Here is a 17,007-nt window from a genome sequence, read left to right on the forward strand (position 1 = left end):
ATCTAAAGGAAATGACTCTTAACCTTCCAGATTAAATGGCATATGTAGATTTCACGTAGTTGTCTAGATTTCCTCTGAGGAGGCAAAAGACATCTCCAGAGGATGATTTGTCTCACCTGCTTTAGGTTGGGTGACTGTCACTCCGGAGATGCCTGCACTTCTGCATTAGATATAGATAGCATCTAGTCATCTGGCTTAGACGCAGGTGAATCTCAGTCTCAGCTGTCTTATTCAATAGGGATTTTGTCTTCATTAAAGAACTAAGAGAAACAAAACTCAATGAGTTATCAATCAATAACATTTTACCCAATGTACCCACATGACACCATGACATGAATACAAAATGAATGAACATTTGTTGTGCTTGATCCAGGACCCCATTTTCACTTTGAACATAGGCTACAGTTCTCTATTTTACTAGTGGCTGATAATATCAGTCAAACATTAACCCAAGGTCTATGACGTGTTGCTAGCTCTGAATATCTCCAGTGTTTGTTTGCAGAAGGATTTCTGAAGTGTTTGGAAAGGAACTTGAGATGCTAATGCTCTTCCAGGCTTACAAGGGTCAAAATAACACATGCTTCATCATATGATCATGTTAGAGAAGCTGAGAAATCATCTGTGAAAGGAGGCAAAAGAAGAATTCTAAATATTATGTATAACATTTTCTGCATATTTCTGCTTATCTTATACAGCGGTTGCATAGTGAGAATTATTAACATGGCATCAAGCTGCTACAAATAATAATGCCCCGGGATTTAACCCCAGGTTGAGACTCTGACTATGATTCAGCAAACAGCACCTGTTAAATTTGCCTTTGAAAGGAGCTACCCTACCGTGTTATTTTGACTTCTTGTCATAAATCCCGTGCACATTGTCATAGAACTAATGAGTGGACGTTTGCCACAGCCACATCCTAATTGCTATACTAATTTCATCCCTAAAGTCCCAAACAAAAGATCCACTTCTGACACATGAACTCCAGCAAAAGCTGGGAGGGAAGAGCTGCCCGCTCTCTGAGGTGCAATGAGATAAGGAAGCTGATCCTAGGCTGACATCTGTGTTAACAATGGGCCATATGTGGGCTGTACAGAGAGGGCTGGTAACACATCAGAGATCATGCATTTAACAGATTGTACCTATAACTGACATCTTGTATAACATTTAATATAAGGATAAATAAAGGCGGTGGTGGCAGCAGCCCAGACTGGGCACAGAACAATTGGCCAGCTGACGTGAGGCAGGGGAAATAGCTCAGAGATAACCAAGATATCCACTACTAGGAGGAAGTGGCTCTGTCTTGCATTGTTTAAACTGCTCCGGCTATTTACACGTCCATCTGCAATGGGGAATCACCTGTCAGTACCGTCACACCTGGCTTCAGAAAAAGGTATCCTATCATTTAGGTATGTATTTAAAGGCTGGCTCCTCTGGAACAAGAGCTTGTTTTTCATAGTGCTGCCTGCAGCACCAAGCCAGCACAAGTTCCTTCTCACTGCTTGTTCTCATTGCTTTTCCTCCATCAGTTTGGCAGTTTGTGAAGCCACACAGTAAAACAGATCACAGACTAGATTAGGGATGAAAAATAACCTTTTCTGTGGCTCCGCAAAAGAAATGTGGCACCAAAACAAAGAACTAGTAAGTTAGAGTGCCACAGCAGCATACAAAGTTAGGGAGAAGGGTCAGAGTGTTCCTAAGCCTATTTCACAGCCTGCATCTTGCAAATTGAAGTGAAAAATCTAGGTCTGATTGATAGAGAGTATTTCGGGATGGAGGCAAACACAGAAACCACGCTATCAGCTGTGAAAACTGAATCCCAGTGGATGCACATCTCCTCAGCATGAAAGGCCATATGCCTAGAGGGGTATGGGTCTCCTAAGCTGTAAAACTGAACTTTACATTTGCATTATTTCCAACAGGGAGCATATGGCAAAAGGAGACTCCATAGTTTCTTATGTGAACCCCAAATGATCCCAAATCTTAGTTTTAGTTGGACACTTTCCTGTCACAAACCGGTCTTGTGTGCTGTCAGGTGACAACAACTCCCCCCGTAAAGGCAGCTGCCTATTAGTGGGTAACAGGTCTGTAGGCATTTAATTAAGGAACCTGGGGCAGGGAAGAGAGGCTTTGAGATATAAATGTCTGTAAGATTTAAGACAGAGAGAGAAGTGAAGGCAGGGCTTTTCCACTGCAAAGAGCTGGTAAGCTCTGAGAACACACCTTGGTGCAGCTGCTGGAGGTCACCTCCTAAAAGCAGAGTCCTCTGAGTGCGGGAAGCTGTACGCAAGCTGGAGCCTGGCTTTATGTAAGATTGAGAGCTAGGATTAGGGGTTTGCCTAAACTGTTTTGCCAGCAGTGCTCTTGAATTCAGAAGCAAAATAACATAGAAGAGGGAACCAGCTGAACATAACAGCGCAAAGCCAGATACAGTCTTAGGAATATATTTTTTTAGACTAATGCAGTTGTTTGTATAGAATATTAGACAGATATGTGCAGAAAAATGTGCAGAACTATCTAGATAAATATTGCACACCTGGGTAATGCATCATTTCAAGCGAACTCCTTAAAAGAACAGAGGTGAAACAGGAAAAGGATCTCAGAAAACATATCCTAAAACTCATTTGACTGAATTGGAGCATATTAAACTGATACGGCTCCACTAAATCTGCTTAAACTCAGACACCAAGAGAAAAAAGAAGTAGCCATCTCATTTAATAGAATATTGCCTCTTAAGGTCCAAATTCACAAACCTTCTAAATCTAGATTGTATCGTTAATATCAGCAGGCTTTACAACATCCGTTTCAGAAGGACAAGCAGCATTTTTATTCCTCTGCATCTTCATGAACGAGATTTTTCTTTCTGGTTATCCAGCCTGAAAAAAAGTCATCAAAATGCAAATTCATCAAGTTGCAATTCTAGGCCTTCCCAGGATGCTGGGCAGCCAGCATCCATTTGGGAGGCGGATGAAAGTGTCTGCAAAAGCTCACTTGTGCTATGTAACGGGCTACACACGGAAATTTCCAAAGGTGACTGCATCATCTCAGTTTGAAAACTCTTATCAAAAAGTCTGAAAAACACTTGCACGGGTGAAAAAAAATGAGGACTGGACAATAAATGTGATGGGCATGACCTTCCTAATGACAGGCACCCTTGACTGCCCTTTACTCTCCCAGTGGTGTGTATGTTTTCCCTGCCATCTATCAGCATGAAGGGGGGCTTGGGGATTATAACATACACTGCATTAGCAAATCTATATAGCTGAAAAAAAAAAGCTCCAAAGGCCTCTGGCAGTACAAGATATAGCTGTATGAAAATGCAATAAGACTGATAGGAAAATAATCTCTTACAGACTTCTAGTTACCAAGAACTAAGAGATAGATTGTAATGAAAATGTGAATATGTACATACCTGCTGTGCGGTCCCCTAAGACATCACAGCATTGCTTTGGTAAGGGTTACCTACCCCATACAGGTAGCAATGTCTACAGCATTTTAATTTTGTGTAGGTTACTCAAAAACTGGCAGGGGCAGAAATGAGAGGCAATGGAGCAGCTGTTAGTTCTGGGAATACTCCATCCATCTAGAGTAAACTGCAGGCCTTGCTTTACCAAAGCTGGGAGTTACCTGCTCAAAGACTGAGATGCTAACTAAAAAGTGTTGTAGTCTCTAAGAAGTTCAGCTGCTCATGGCCATCCTGGGAACTGAACAAAAGCAAGCAGAAACTGAGGCAAGCTTTGTGGGGCAGCAGATAGGGAGACCAGGCTCCTTAGTCTTTCTATGAAAAATATTAAATGAGTCACATGTGCAGCCTGTTTACTATTTTAAGAACGGTCTTCACTGAAATGTAATAAATAACAGTTGGTTTTAAGGCTGGACACTGATATCCTTGTTCCAAATGAGGTGATGGGGTTGTGACAAATCTGTCTTGCTTTGTACAAGGAGACGGGTAGAGCACGCCTTGAGGATGGGACTGGGAGAAAGCGAGAGGCTCATATGATGCTCCCCTGACAAAGACTGATTGCTTCAGGCCAGACATGTGAGACAAGCACTGGCAGGAGAAGTGAAGAGAGAACACTTGCCATAAAGTACAACCCAGGTTAGTAACGAGTTTTAAAGCTGAATAAAGAGAAAACAACACATTTCTGCAAACTACATAAAGATGTAAACAAAACGGGAACTAAAGAACTTTGAAGATGCTTTGCAAGGCTAAAAAGGATACAAGCAATTTCTAACGCACCTAAATAGTGAAAAATTAAGATAGGTTAAAGAAAGATACTTTGAGAGGTGATGCAACAAACAAGATGTGATAAAACAAACAAGCTTTTCTGTTTATCTAATCAGGAAACTCAGACAAGACAAACATCATGTTCTGCACATCACACTTTTGACATAGGTCAGCTTAGTCAAGGGGTTTCTTTTGCTTTTGTTGTAGTTTTCTTATTATTTGATCCCAAAATTCATATGCAAAATGAAGTTAAAAATTGCCAAAGGAGTCACTGGGATCTCATGTGGCCTTAATCACCTCAGAAGAAAAACAACATTTATTTAGATTTCAGATATGTCAAAACACTGTGAGAAAACACAGAAGGATTCCATTCATGAATGGCAAAGCAAAGCTAGTTCTTGTCACGAGATGCAGAGCCTGGATATGTTTTCAGCAACTGAGGCATTAATATCTTGTTGGGAGCAGGCAGAGAGGGCGAGGACAAGGCTCTCCAGGTCTGCAGCCCAAAGCTGCCATGTGTGGGAAGGCCAGGGAAGGACGGGAAAAGCCATGAACTGGGACTGAGAATGCTTTTAAGGGAGCCAAATCAGCTGTTTCTCCACAATTATTTTGATATGTTAAACTTGTTTAAAAAAAAAAAAAAAAAGCAAACCCCCAAAACAACAAGCAACGAAATGAAACAAGACAAAACAACACGTGAAAAGACCTAAGTTGCAGCATTTAGTCAGCTTCCAACAGTGGCCTGTGCAAATAAAGCAGCAAGCGATAAAGGCAAGAACCGTACTTGGCAGTTCATAAAGACAAATCTCTTTTCTTAGTAAGATTGCAGGCTATAAACTAACAAAAAATGCTATCAAGAAGATTAGAGTCTTTATTTTCCGCTTAAGCTTATACTGATAAGCCAGTTTTTACAATAGTGTGCTATGCATGTGATAATACAAGATGCCTTTAAAACCAGCATATATTTCAAGCTTCAATGATGATTATATCTAGGCTCTTGACATTCAGTGTTGGAAAACTCTTTAATTAACTAGGATGGCAATGCTGACTTAAGATCACGGGCACAATGGGATTTAGTAAGTATTTTACAAAGCTGCATTAAACCAGAATAAGGGATACCTCCCACTTTAGTAACACTGAATGGTTTCCATTGAAGGCTCATATTCCAGGGGGAATGAGATAAAGGTGTCCACTTTATCTGCACTTCTTTTAGTGTCATCTCTGCTAAAAACAGAGGAAGTGTCTTCAGTTAAACTGCATGGAAGACATTATAATCCTATGATCTACTAATGAAGTCTTCAGATATTTGCTTATCAAATACTATCTGTTTTCTTCACTCAGCCACACTTAACATGCCAGTGTGGGGATTTAGAAGGCTAGTAATTAACAAAACTAAATGCAATGGGATGTCCTGAAATTTCAAGGCTTCTAGAAAACAGATCCAGCAGGATTATGCTTTGCCATACTAACAGTTTAGACCAGCAGATTTCACACCTCTTTTTTATTAATAAACAGGCTCAGAAAATTCACAACTACAGTTTTGTCGATTAAAATTAAGATACAGCAGAGTGCTGAGTATATATTTTTTGCACAGTGGTCATATGACATTCCTGACAGCCGTGCTTCAGAAATGCTGTTTCAGATGAATGCACAAGGCAGAAATTTAACCACTTCTCACTTTTAAAAATCTTAACAAACTTTCATGCCAATGATTAGATAGTTTTTACAACATTGGTAAATCAATACATGTTTCAAACTCTCATAATTTCTGAAAGCCTTCAGGAATCACAGAGGAGTTAATTCTGGAGCAGGCTGGCTGGCTGGAGCTGCCAGTTCATATGGAACAGTGATGCTGCAGACTGAGCTCTATCAATCTGCAATTTAGAAAAATGAAAATATAACCTTACAGAAAAAAAGTTATTATCACAGGGTTTATCAGGAGGGATTCTAGCTGGCATTGACTGGCTGCATCAGAAAGATATTTTTCTCTCTTTTCATTAGATATCTCATGCCATAGATAAAATAGATCCCACAGATTATTTATGTTGTAAAGATTTAGAATAAAAAGGTTTTCACAGCCCTGACAAGCTGTTCGAAACCACCGAACTAGCTAATTTCCAAATGTGTTTTCATTCAGATACAGAAATAACCTAAGACCTTCATTGGGGCACCAGTTATTCAATGACAATAGCTTAATCTTACCAATATTATTGATCTATTCAGTGCTTACTCCAGTAAGCAACCCTATGGATATGTAGAAGCAATCTTTTGAGCTGACTATTCTAAGGAGCTGGTGCATAAATGTTAAATGACTTGAAGGACTTCAAGGTGAAGAGAGCTTTCCAAAGAATAGGGTTTTATGTATTTCTCCAAGCACATCATTTTTATCTCCAAATATGTATTTATTGTCTCCAAAAAACTGTGGACGTCCCTCTTTTCCCAAAATGTTAACCTTTTGCAAGTTGGTTCCAGCAGACAAGGAGAGAAGGCACTCATTCCTTGTCCTAATGCACTGACACAACAGCTCAATGATAACTGAAGACATAAACATGTTAAGCTGGCTGGAGGTGCAAAGAAGACACTTTTTGGCTTAAGCTCACCTATTTTGGACAAAAGTGGAAAAAAGACCCAACAAAATCCTCCACTGCTTAAGAAACTTCCTTTTTTTCTTCTATAATGCAAAGAGAACATAGATAAAAGAACTTATAGCATTCAGAAATGGAAAAGGCAACTGTGTTTATCATTATAATTATTAAAAATAAATGAAGTGGCAAGGTTAAAACCAATTCACCTTCGTTTCCCACTTACTGTAGCTATTTATAGCCAGGCAAAATGCACGGAGGATATCATTGCCACCCCGATTTTCAGCTGTCTAACATCCACCTAATGCTTGTGAAAATAAGGCACATGATGCAGGGCCATGCGGAGTTTGGTTTCATGTGATCAGGAATGTGCAGGACATAAAGGCAGGCCAGTAACTGAAAGAGCACTAATCAAGAACAACAGGGCGAAACCTGTCACAATAACAACATCACGTGTTCCTTGATAAAGTTGTAGTGGAAACCTCTTGTAGTATATTGTGCACTGCCTTTGCATCTTTAAGAAATTAAACTGTGAATGCTCTTTTCCTCCTACAAAAATAAAACCCAAAGATGCCTGGAAAATCTGAAGTATACTAAAAGTATTGAAGCTATTTCTCCCCCCGCCTCCCATCTAGAATTAATTTGATGAGGCTAGCACTTAGTGAGAAACACGATTTAAAAATTATGTTTGATTTTGAAATTGTTGGTGTGCTAACAAAAATGTATTCCATTTTGCAGCAGAGTAAGGATTCACTCATCAAAAGAGACTATCTGTCAGAGATGAAAGAGAGTAAAGAAATGGAGAGAACCATTTTAAACATATAAGACAAGACTTTCATCTACTGCTGGACCATATGGGACAGTGCTATTAACCTTGGGAAAAAAAACGACAGTACTGCAAAAGAAAAGAAGATGAAGAAAAGAAAAAAAGGAATAATTTACCTTCAATAACTTTTCTGATCTGTACTGACACTTTTCAACAAGTCTATATTTACGATTTTCCATGGGTGAAGGTTTTGCCAGGTGTTCCCTACATCTTTCTCTACATCCAGAAGCGTTTGGGGTTTTCTGACAGCCTGTGTGTCCTTCCTCCACCTGTTTGCTGGGGTGGTGCCTGTGGATACCTGGGCAGAGCACAGCTAGTTACTGCGTGGTTGACTCCTTTGCCTGTGTCACCTCTGTCACCCGAGCAGCATGTGACACTGACCGACAAAGCACTGTTAAAGACAGACATTTCTGCAGTTTGCTTTATTGCTGCCTGAAGAGCAGCTCCTCTCCGGCTCTGTACCTACAGAAGCAAGTGCTCCCAGATCCTCATCAATTGTCTCATCAGTGCTTAAAAACTCCCACTGTGGGATTCCATAACCTCTTCCTTGCAGTGCATTTGTAGAGTACATTCTTATTCTTTGCAAGTGCTTTCCTAACATTTAAGCTCTTTTTCCCCCCCCTGAAAACTAAATGGATTACTTTTTTTTCTTGCCCTTGAGAGACGCGCAAAACAACTGCTCACAGTCCTCCTTGTAACAACCTTTTCCTAAGGTTGTCTAAGCTCCCCGTCAGCTTTCTCTTTTCCATAGCAAACCAGCCAGCTCTTTCAAGCCTTTCTTTTGTGTCACAGGACACACTTTTAAGTCCCTCTTCCGTACTCCGGCTGACCCTGGACAGGTGACAGCCCAAAGCGGGCACAGTTGAAGATCTCAGCGGTGCGAGCTTGGGCAGAAGCGTTACTTTTGTTGCACATAGAATCGGAGGTGACACCTCCCGGAGCTGCGAGCGAGGATTTCAGAGCGAGACAAACAGCTTTGTCCTTGCCCTTTGAGGGATGCTCTCTTCGTTTCCAGACCCCCGTGGCCCGCTTGGCCGCCTCCCCACCGAAACCCACGCTGCTTCCAGGGCTTCCCCAGCCCCGACCCCTCCTCGCAGCACCGCCCGACGCCCAGCACGTCTGCACAGTCGGCACGTGTGCCAGCATTGTGTGTATATTCGTCCAGTTGGGTTTTCTCTTCATTTCGGGGTGTATTTGGGGGGGTCTTTCCAGCAAGCCCCACCCAGGCAAACCAGGGCGCGGGCGGTGGTGGTGGTGGGGGGGAGCGAACTTCTCACCTGCACCCATCCTCGTGGCGGCGGGGCGGGGCGGGGCGGGCGGCGGAGGCGGGGCCGGCGGCTCGGTCGGGGCCGTCAGCGCTCGGCAGAGCCGTGCCGCGGGGGCTCGGGCATCTGTGCGCGCCGCGCGGTGCGAGCGGCAGCCGCCCCGCTCCGGGCTCGGCGGCGGCGGGATGGAAGGCGCGTCCCTCGCCTGGGAGCTGGCGCACGCCGTGCTGCTGCTCAGCCTCTTCCCCGCAGGTGGGAGCCGCGGGGACCGCGCGGGGGACGGGGCAGGCGCGGGGGCATGAGGGGAGAAACTCCGGCGGGGAGCGGCGTCTTTGCGGGGGTCGCCCTGGCATCGCCCCGCGACGGCCTTGCGGGACGCCCCGCCGGGGAGAAAAAAGAAGTCCTTTGTTTGCAGTGCTTGGTTATTCGGGGCTGGGAGAGGGACCGGCAGGGAGCCTCCCTCCCCATCTCCCCGGGCCGGGCTGTTATGACAATAAACTGTCTGATAATCAGTACAAAATGTCCCCGCAATGAAGTGCTCGTTGAACAATAGGCAGGGAACGAGCCGCCGCCGTCAGGTGTCCATCGCTCCCGAGCAGAGGTGAAGCCTCCCCGCGGGGTGATGCTCGGCTGGGTGCCCCGGTGTGCCCCCCCGTCGAGTCGGTGTCCTCCACATCGGGTCGGTGTCTTCCACATCGGGTCGGTATCCCGCGACCGGAGGGACTGGGCAGGCGGCTCAGTGCAGGGCCGGTCATCAAGAACCGGTCTGCGCTGGCACGGCGTTAAAGAGGAGGGCAAACAGCTTCTTTCAGACCTTCGAGAGGTTGGTCAGCCCCAAAAAAACTTAGTTGTGTCGGGTCTAAATGCAAAGTTCCGCTTCCTCGGTAAGAGGGGATCTCCTCGCCTGACCGCAGCCGTAGCGCTCGGGGCCGGTGATTTCGGGTGGAGCGTCTGTCTGCAGCGCGGGGCAGCTTCGCACGTGGCTTTCGGAGTCGCCGTGCGGCTCTTCGCACAGTTTGTAGGCGCTTAAGAGGCGTCGGGAGAGCCCACGGAGGAGGGTTACTCTAATAAGGTCGCTGCTTGCGTTTGAGGAGTTGCACCCAGGAAGGAATTTGGCCCTGTGTACTGAAGTCTGAAAGCGGATAACGTGAAAGGTTATTTTGCTGCTTATCTGAGAGCGAGCAGAGGATCCAGGGAGGCGATGCACGGTGTTAGGTGTGAAACGTCTGCTGCCACCAAGAGAGAGGAGCCTTGCAGAGCATCTCGTGTGAGAGCAGCCGCGGAGGGCTCCGAGTCTCTGCCCATGCTGCCCGCAGCGCATACAACTCAAATACCAGGAACTAACAGTAGTGACTGTTTATGCTTCTTTATTGTAAGCATTTTATTCCGGGGTGTGAGAGATGGCAGGGGTTGATTTATGAACACTTTTTTTGTGAATAGTTTTGTTTGGGTAACATTTGGGGTTTACTCTTCTTGTTTGTTGATAATCTGAACTAGAGCGTGATAGCCAACAATTTGAACTCTCCTGTTTAGAAATACCCATATATACCTGCACAGTGCTGCTGGCCACAGGGATGGAGAAGTCTCCTACCAATGAGTTATTCCTCAAGATAAATAAATTTAAAAATTGATTAATACCCACCAACTTTCTTTACTTATGTCTTTCTTGCTTGCACTTGAAGGTTCTCCTTCGTCATATGTTTAGACTGTCCTTGAGGAAAACTTGAGAAACAAGTCAGACGGGCAGCATCTTCTGAAAGCCATGAAATACCGGCTTCAGAGTACTGGAGAGGCAAGGGGGAGACCTTTTTCGTCATCTATCTCTGGTTCTGGGTGCAGACATTTACTTCTGGGAGACATGTGACCTCAGGGGCACATCAGACAAACTTGTGTAGACAAAAATCCACTGTGTAGTAGGCATAAATGACTTGCTGTTGCGAAACACAACTGTCTTTGGGTACATATGCGCATCATCTGTGTATTACACAGATGTAGGAATATTCAGGGCTAGTTTTGTGCTGGAGGAGGTATTGGAGTGATGGCTTGTGCCCTGGCAGAGGCACAGGGGACATCAGAAGTGACAGGCAGGATGGGGCTGATCTGCTGTGCTGGATTGCTCTGGAGCTAGTGTGACCCTGGGTTACTTTTGGGTTTGCCTTAGTGCAGATGCTTTGACTGGATGATTTCCCAAAGTCCCTATTCAGTCCTATCCTGTTGTTTATAGGTATACGAATTTATATTAAGTATCTTTTTTTTGGTCTTTAGTCAAGAGCTTCTTCCTTTGATTGCAAATAGGGAAGGAAAATGTAGAAAACAGTTTAGTGTGGCTTCTCAGAAGGTAAGCCATTTATCTCCTTTGTCCATAGCCCCTTCCTACTTTTTATTTTTCTTGCATCCTATTGTATACTTCTCCTTTTCCTTCGATTTGGAGATTGTCTAGTCCTTTCACGCAATATTTGGGAATGGTCTGTCCTTTGTGCCGCTCCTGTCCTTCTGCAAGGCTCACGCTGGCCCCACCCGCTAGTATTCTGCCAGAATCTCTCTGGCATTTCCATCCCTTGGTCATGGAAGACTGGACACGGTTGCTTTCAGCACTATCAATATAACCTTTTTTTTTCTTTCAGTTGACTGCAGAGTAATAGAAGGCTCTCCCTGTGCCCAGAGGGAAGAATGTCTGTTTTAGTAATGTTTCCTGCTACCTGTCAGCAGGTAGGAGGGAGGAGGCTTGAAGGAAGAAGATTGAACTTGATGAGGATTCTGATTGCTGTCACTCAGTAGCTGCCCTGACCCCCACTAACCATTTGAGTATCCTGCCCTCCCTACTTCCCTGCTTCCATCTCTGCTATCTCCTTTTCTTTTTCCTCTCTCTGCTGTGACAGCGCAGTTTCTCCTGCATGGAAAGATGGTCCAAAGCCACTGCCAGAAGCAGAATTGAAAACTCAAAGCTTGCTCAGTACTAGACTCTTTTTCCTTCTGGTACAACTGGGAACCCTCTCCCAGCAAGTGTGTATGTCATTTTTCTTCAGCCTTTATAATAAAGAATGTGATAAATTTAGCACAAGTGAGACTCCCATTTGCATCCCATTTAAGTACCATTCATAGAGACCCAGTCTCTAAGCTCATTTTGCAAGAGTGTGCCTCTTGTTGACAGATGACTGCAGCTGTGGTACTGTTGGGTTGTACTGGCTTTGAAGGGGCTCTCCACCACAGCCCTCCCAGAAACCTATCGTTGATTGTCCAAACAGTAACACTGCTTTGCAGGTGTTTGGATTGATCAAAAGATCCTGAGTCACCTCCAGAAGGGACATACTGCACCAGGACACAGGTGGAATCAGAAAGGATATGTTGTTAGCATATGCGAAAATGAGCTAAGATAGGTTTTAGGGGGAACATCTGAGTCATATTCCAGTCGGTAGGAGTTTCTTATAGTGAAACTTGTCCTTTTCTCTGTCTGGTTTGTTGTGAGAAACTCTTAATGATATATTTATACTCTTTGGATTTCTGTCTGAACTATAATTTATTGTTAGTGCAAGCTGTTAGAAAGAGTTTCAAGACATATCTGGAGCTGTCAAACTATATACCAAATATTACACATTTGTAGCCTGAACTTTCAGTAAACACTTTCCTGTCATCTCAAGGTAAGGAATAACAAATTCTGGATAAAACAAGAACTACACAGCATAAAACAGTTTCAACAGCATGTATGTTTATCTACAATACACAACAACTGATTTAATCTCATATCAATCTCGTAGAAGAGAGGCAGTAATTGCTCAAGGTTAATCTACTTTTCAGCTTTTTCACTCTGTCCGTAAAGATGAATGCCATTGCAGAGATCAAGCGCTGCACATTGTCTTGCTCTGTGTGTGACATATGATTTTACAGATGTTGTTTTCTTTTTTGTCTAGTACAAACATCTTCCAGGATTTTGACTCATTTCCTTAAGTCTCCTTCAGCTGTTCGGAGAATGGCTAGAGGAAATGAGGTCTAATATCCTAATGCATTGCATTTACTGTAAGTACCCTCTCACTTTAAGTGTAAAACTTTGCCTTTTTGTAATTTCTCAGTGTTCTCCTGAATGTTCCTCTGCACATGAAACAACTTGCAGTTGTTTCTGTCCTTCAGAAACTTGGCTCCCCCTGATTAGTCTCTTCAGTCTTAATGGAGCTTAAGGTGTTCATTATAACCTTAGGTGAAATGGGAGAGCCGATGCTAAAGGGATCTAATGAAAGTGCTGATCCAGATCTGTCTGTTACATCTTTTAGACATGTATTTTAAAAAAATATGAAGATTTTGAATGAAATTACTAGGGCTTGGCATGAAAGGAATTTTAAAATTATTATTACTCTTCTGTATTCTTTTACTGCAAAAATATTGTGCCTGGCTTTTTCAGTGAGTTTAAGCCCTTTTTAGAAGAGCGTTTTCTCAAAGGACCCTCTTTAACAATGAATCCTGAAAACAGTCATAAATGAACATAATTTTACATGTATGAGTAGCCTCCTTGGCTGTTTGCCAAACCTAATGGCAACTGGAGTGTATTGTTTGTCCACTGTCCAAGATTGCTGCCGTTAGTGATAAAAGCATAAGGAGAGTGTAAACAGCTGTGTTTGAAGAGAGAATGAGACTCCTGTTTTCTAGGGTATACCAATTGGAAAGCACAGTAAATGTTAATCTGTCAGAGGATTTACTCTTGGGAATTATATTGATTTATTCTGAAAACATAGGTTTTCAGATATACCTTTAAATGGATTTTTAATGATCTTTTCCATGTCGCAACAGATTTTTTTTGTGCACCAAGTAAGGCTCATGGTTATACTATCTTTATATTATGGCTCATAGACACGTAAATAATAAAGAAGTTTCTAATGTTGCTACCATGCTATGCAGCTCCTGGGCTGCTCCATAAGGATCATTTCTCGAAATTGTAACTAAAAAGAGGCATCATTTAGTTATCAACTACAGGATTTTTTTGCCATTCGTGTGGCTGACAGTATTAAATGTCTATGATTTGAAATATCATCTGACAGCTGAGTCTGTAATCATGTAGCATAATCATTAAATATCTGATATGGAGAAGAATTCACTGGTCAACTAGGCACTGACAGTTGTAAATCTAAGTGATAAGAGGATGCATGGGCTGATTTGTTAAGAATAGATGAAAACCATGGCAAAGAAATTTGAAACTTGGAGAGATACGTCCCTTACAGGTTGTCTGGAAGCCTGGCAAATGCTAGGTTAGTCCTTTGTCTCCTTTCTTTTCCTATCAGTAATTGTCTTAACTGAATTAGTGCTCACCTGCTCATGCTGTGTGAACAAACTCTCATGACGTGGAGTAGGCTTCTTTTTAATAAAACTTCTGTGCAAAAACCACACTGAAAAAAGAAATGGAACTTGTTGGTTGTAACCTGTCATTCAGAGCCTTCGTATTTCAGAGGGGGAGAAAGGTCCCAATGAGCTGTGTAACAGAGGTGTTTTTGGGTATTCACATACCTAGGCCATTCAGAACTAACTAGGTTGCTGATGAAAGGTATCATGAGATTGAAAACTTGCACTTGGCTCTCTTAATCTGTTTTTTGTTCTGGAGTTAATGACTACATGGGTATCGTGTGGAAGGTTTTGTCCACAGCCTTCAGGACTGGAAACTTCATTCTTTGCTGAATGAAATATGGCTTTCTCATGCATACAACCTGCCTTCTGCATCTGGGTTTCTAAGAGACAGCAAGTCTTTGGAAACTCCACAAAACTGTAAGAGTAAAGCTGGAGGAGAGCTGCAGAGGTCATCTGATCAGTCCCTGCTTTCTCCTGGGCTCAGATGGAGCAGGTCTTCCCAGGTGGACTTTTGTTTGACCTGCTCTAAGGCAGAGTTCTGGTCCAGTCTACAACCCATCTTTTCTAGTATATAGCTAGTTGTTAAAGGTCCAAAGCCTCTCCTGATACCTAACGTAATCTTCCTTGCTGGCCATTTAATTCCAGCCTTTTTTTTCCCCCTGCTTTGGTGGCTGCAGTGAACTGCTGATCACCATCCTCAAAAAACATTTTATATGTTCACAGTTAATATAACATCTTTGACTTAACTTTTCTATAAGGAATGTTTTTCAGCCTTTTCTTTTAATGCATCTTTTGTAATTCCTCCTCTTGTTCTTCTCAGCGCTCTTCAACTTGTTTGCATTTCCTCCAGATACGATCTGTAAAATTGATATCTGACTCCAGATAAAAATGTAGTGCTCCCAGGTTTAACAAAATAGTTATCTCCCCATGTACTGTGTGCTTCAATTTGACTCAAAGCATTGTAAATCTGATTTTAATCATGATTTAAATCAGCCAACAGTAAGCCTCATTTTAACTGTTTCGCATTTGTACTTAATCATTTTGTAAAGAAAGGTTTAACCTCCTTTATTACCATTGAGATAGAGTTTTAATTAAATATAGCCTTTGCACTTAATGTTATACTTGCTTTGATTAATCACCGTGCCTGTATTTAAGCAGTTATGTAGCTTGTTACATGTACACTTATTCTGATTCTTCCAGTGAATGTTTTACTGTGAAAACAGAAAGTGTTGACAATTCTTGTACTAGATAATTGATTTTTACTGATAATTTGCATCAATTACAATGAAGGAAACGAGAATTCTGAAATGTTCTTCTGTTAGATAAATAGCATCACATAGAAGTCAGCCAATTCAGAAGAAAAAAACTCATTGAGAAACGTTTTGAAATAAAGAATTAATGTCTGAAAGGCCTATCTGTAGTCAAAACTGGTGGGTTTTTTTTACACTATGCTGTAAAAATTTTAGAACTAGTCCATCTCATCCTCTTTTTATTCTTAAAATGGCAATGGAAAAAAACATCCATGGGTTTTTTTCAACTCCTGATTAGTAGCGCCTCTTGAATGGACTAGGGATTGTACTGAATGAACTGAAACAAAGGAAATAATTTCTCTGCACCTGCTAGGAGACTTCAGATGCCAAAGGCTGGTTTATCACTGCGGCACAACCTGCCTAGAGGTGTTCAGCGAGTGACTTCCATGAATTTGGTAGTTTGATTATATTTAAAATGTTGGCAGCAAATGTACGGCTTCAATAATTTTTTGCCTTGAATTTTTTTTTAATGATTACAGGAGTTGTTAAGTTTGAATTTATGTTGTTTTATGTTCAATATTATTTTATACTTTTACTTTATAAGAGGAAAATTTATATTCTAAAATTGCTACATTTTTACTTTTATCATAGTATTAAATTAGATATACAGTTTAATAGCGTATTTGTACCTGAAGTGGTTCTGTTCATAAACCTTAGATGCTCTTCTGCACTAGGACCTGATACTGAGGCATTCATTTTCAGATGCTCGATGACTGCCTGATTCTTTTCTTTGGTTTTGTTGCCTGTTTGCTATTTTATACACATGGAAGTGCTTTCTGTGCCTGGATGAGCATAACTTTTTAACTTTGAAAAGAAATTATGTTATCTTCAACAAAATAAAAGCTTCCTCCCAGTAGCATTCATTGTAACACAAGCTGTTGAAGTTTCCCATTGCATAGCAGGTCTGACTTCCAGGTATTATACATAAAATTGCTGAATTTACAGTAATGCTAATATCATCGTACCCAAGATTTGAGGAAAGCAGCACAATAAAAGAGGTCAAATTGAAGCAGGAGAAGTAAAACCTGTGTTCCTGGTCTGCTCCCATAAACTAGTTACCGTCAGAGGTGATGCTGAAATGGGATTCCCTGCCTAGGCAAGGTGCTCAGACTGCACTCACAGTGTGATGACTTACTGTGTATGTTTCCTGGAGTAGGAAGGAGGACCACTTTTTCAATAAGCAGCTACCTATATGTGCCATGTATATAGAATTTATGATAGGGCTTATTGGTAAACTAGGAAATATAGTACAATTAGCAAGCAAAATACGTAAGTGGGAGTTCTGCTGACGTTGGAGATTAAGTTCAGTGACTAAGTTATGTATGTCCTTGCCAGACAAAGGCTGGGGAAACAAAACTGGATTGTCAGAAAAATATCTTAGTCTCTGTGTTCAAGGTACTTCCAAGACAACAACGGTGACAGATCTTGCTGGGTGTTAGCGTGATTACTCAAGGCGAGATTTGTTCACGCT

At 42.2% G+C, this 17,007-nt stretch overlaps 1 protein-coding gene across 1 annotated transcript in view; it reads left to right on the top strand.

The window, feature by feature from the left end:
* Positions 1–8,960: 8,960 nt before the first annotated feature.
* Positions 8,961–17,007, top strand: part of KIT (KIT proto-oncogene, receptor tyrosine kinase) — a 55,505-nt gene continuing 47,458 nt past the window's right edge. Inside the window, exon 1 of the mRNA XM_054065985.1 lies at positions 8,961–9,150. Within this exon, the coding sequence (XP_053921960.1) occupies positions 9,084–9,150 (67 nt within the window). The 5' untranslated portion in view covers positions 8,961–9,083. The remainder of the gene's footprint in view (positions 9,151–17,007) is intronic.

Source organism: Cuculus canorus, chromosome 4 (assembly GCF_017976375.1).
Source record: "Cuculus canorus isolate bCucCan1 chromosome 4, bCucCan1.pri, whole genome shotgun sequence".
Classification (NCBI taxonomy): domain Eukaryota; kingdom Metazoa; phylum Chordata; class Aves; order Cuculiformes; family Cuculidae; genus Cuculus; species Cuculus canorus.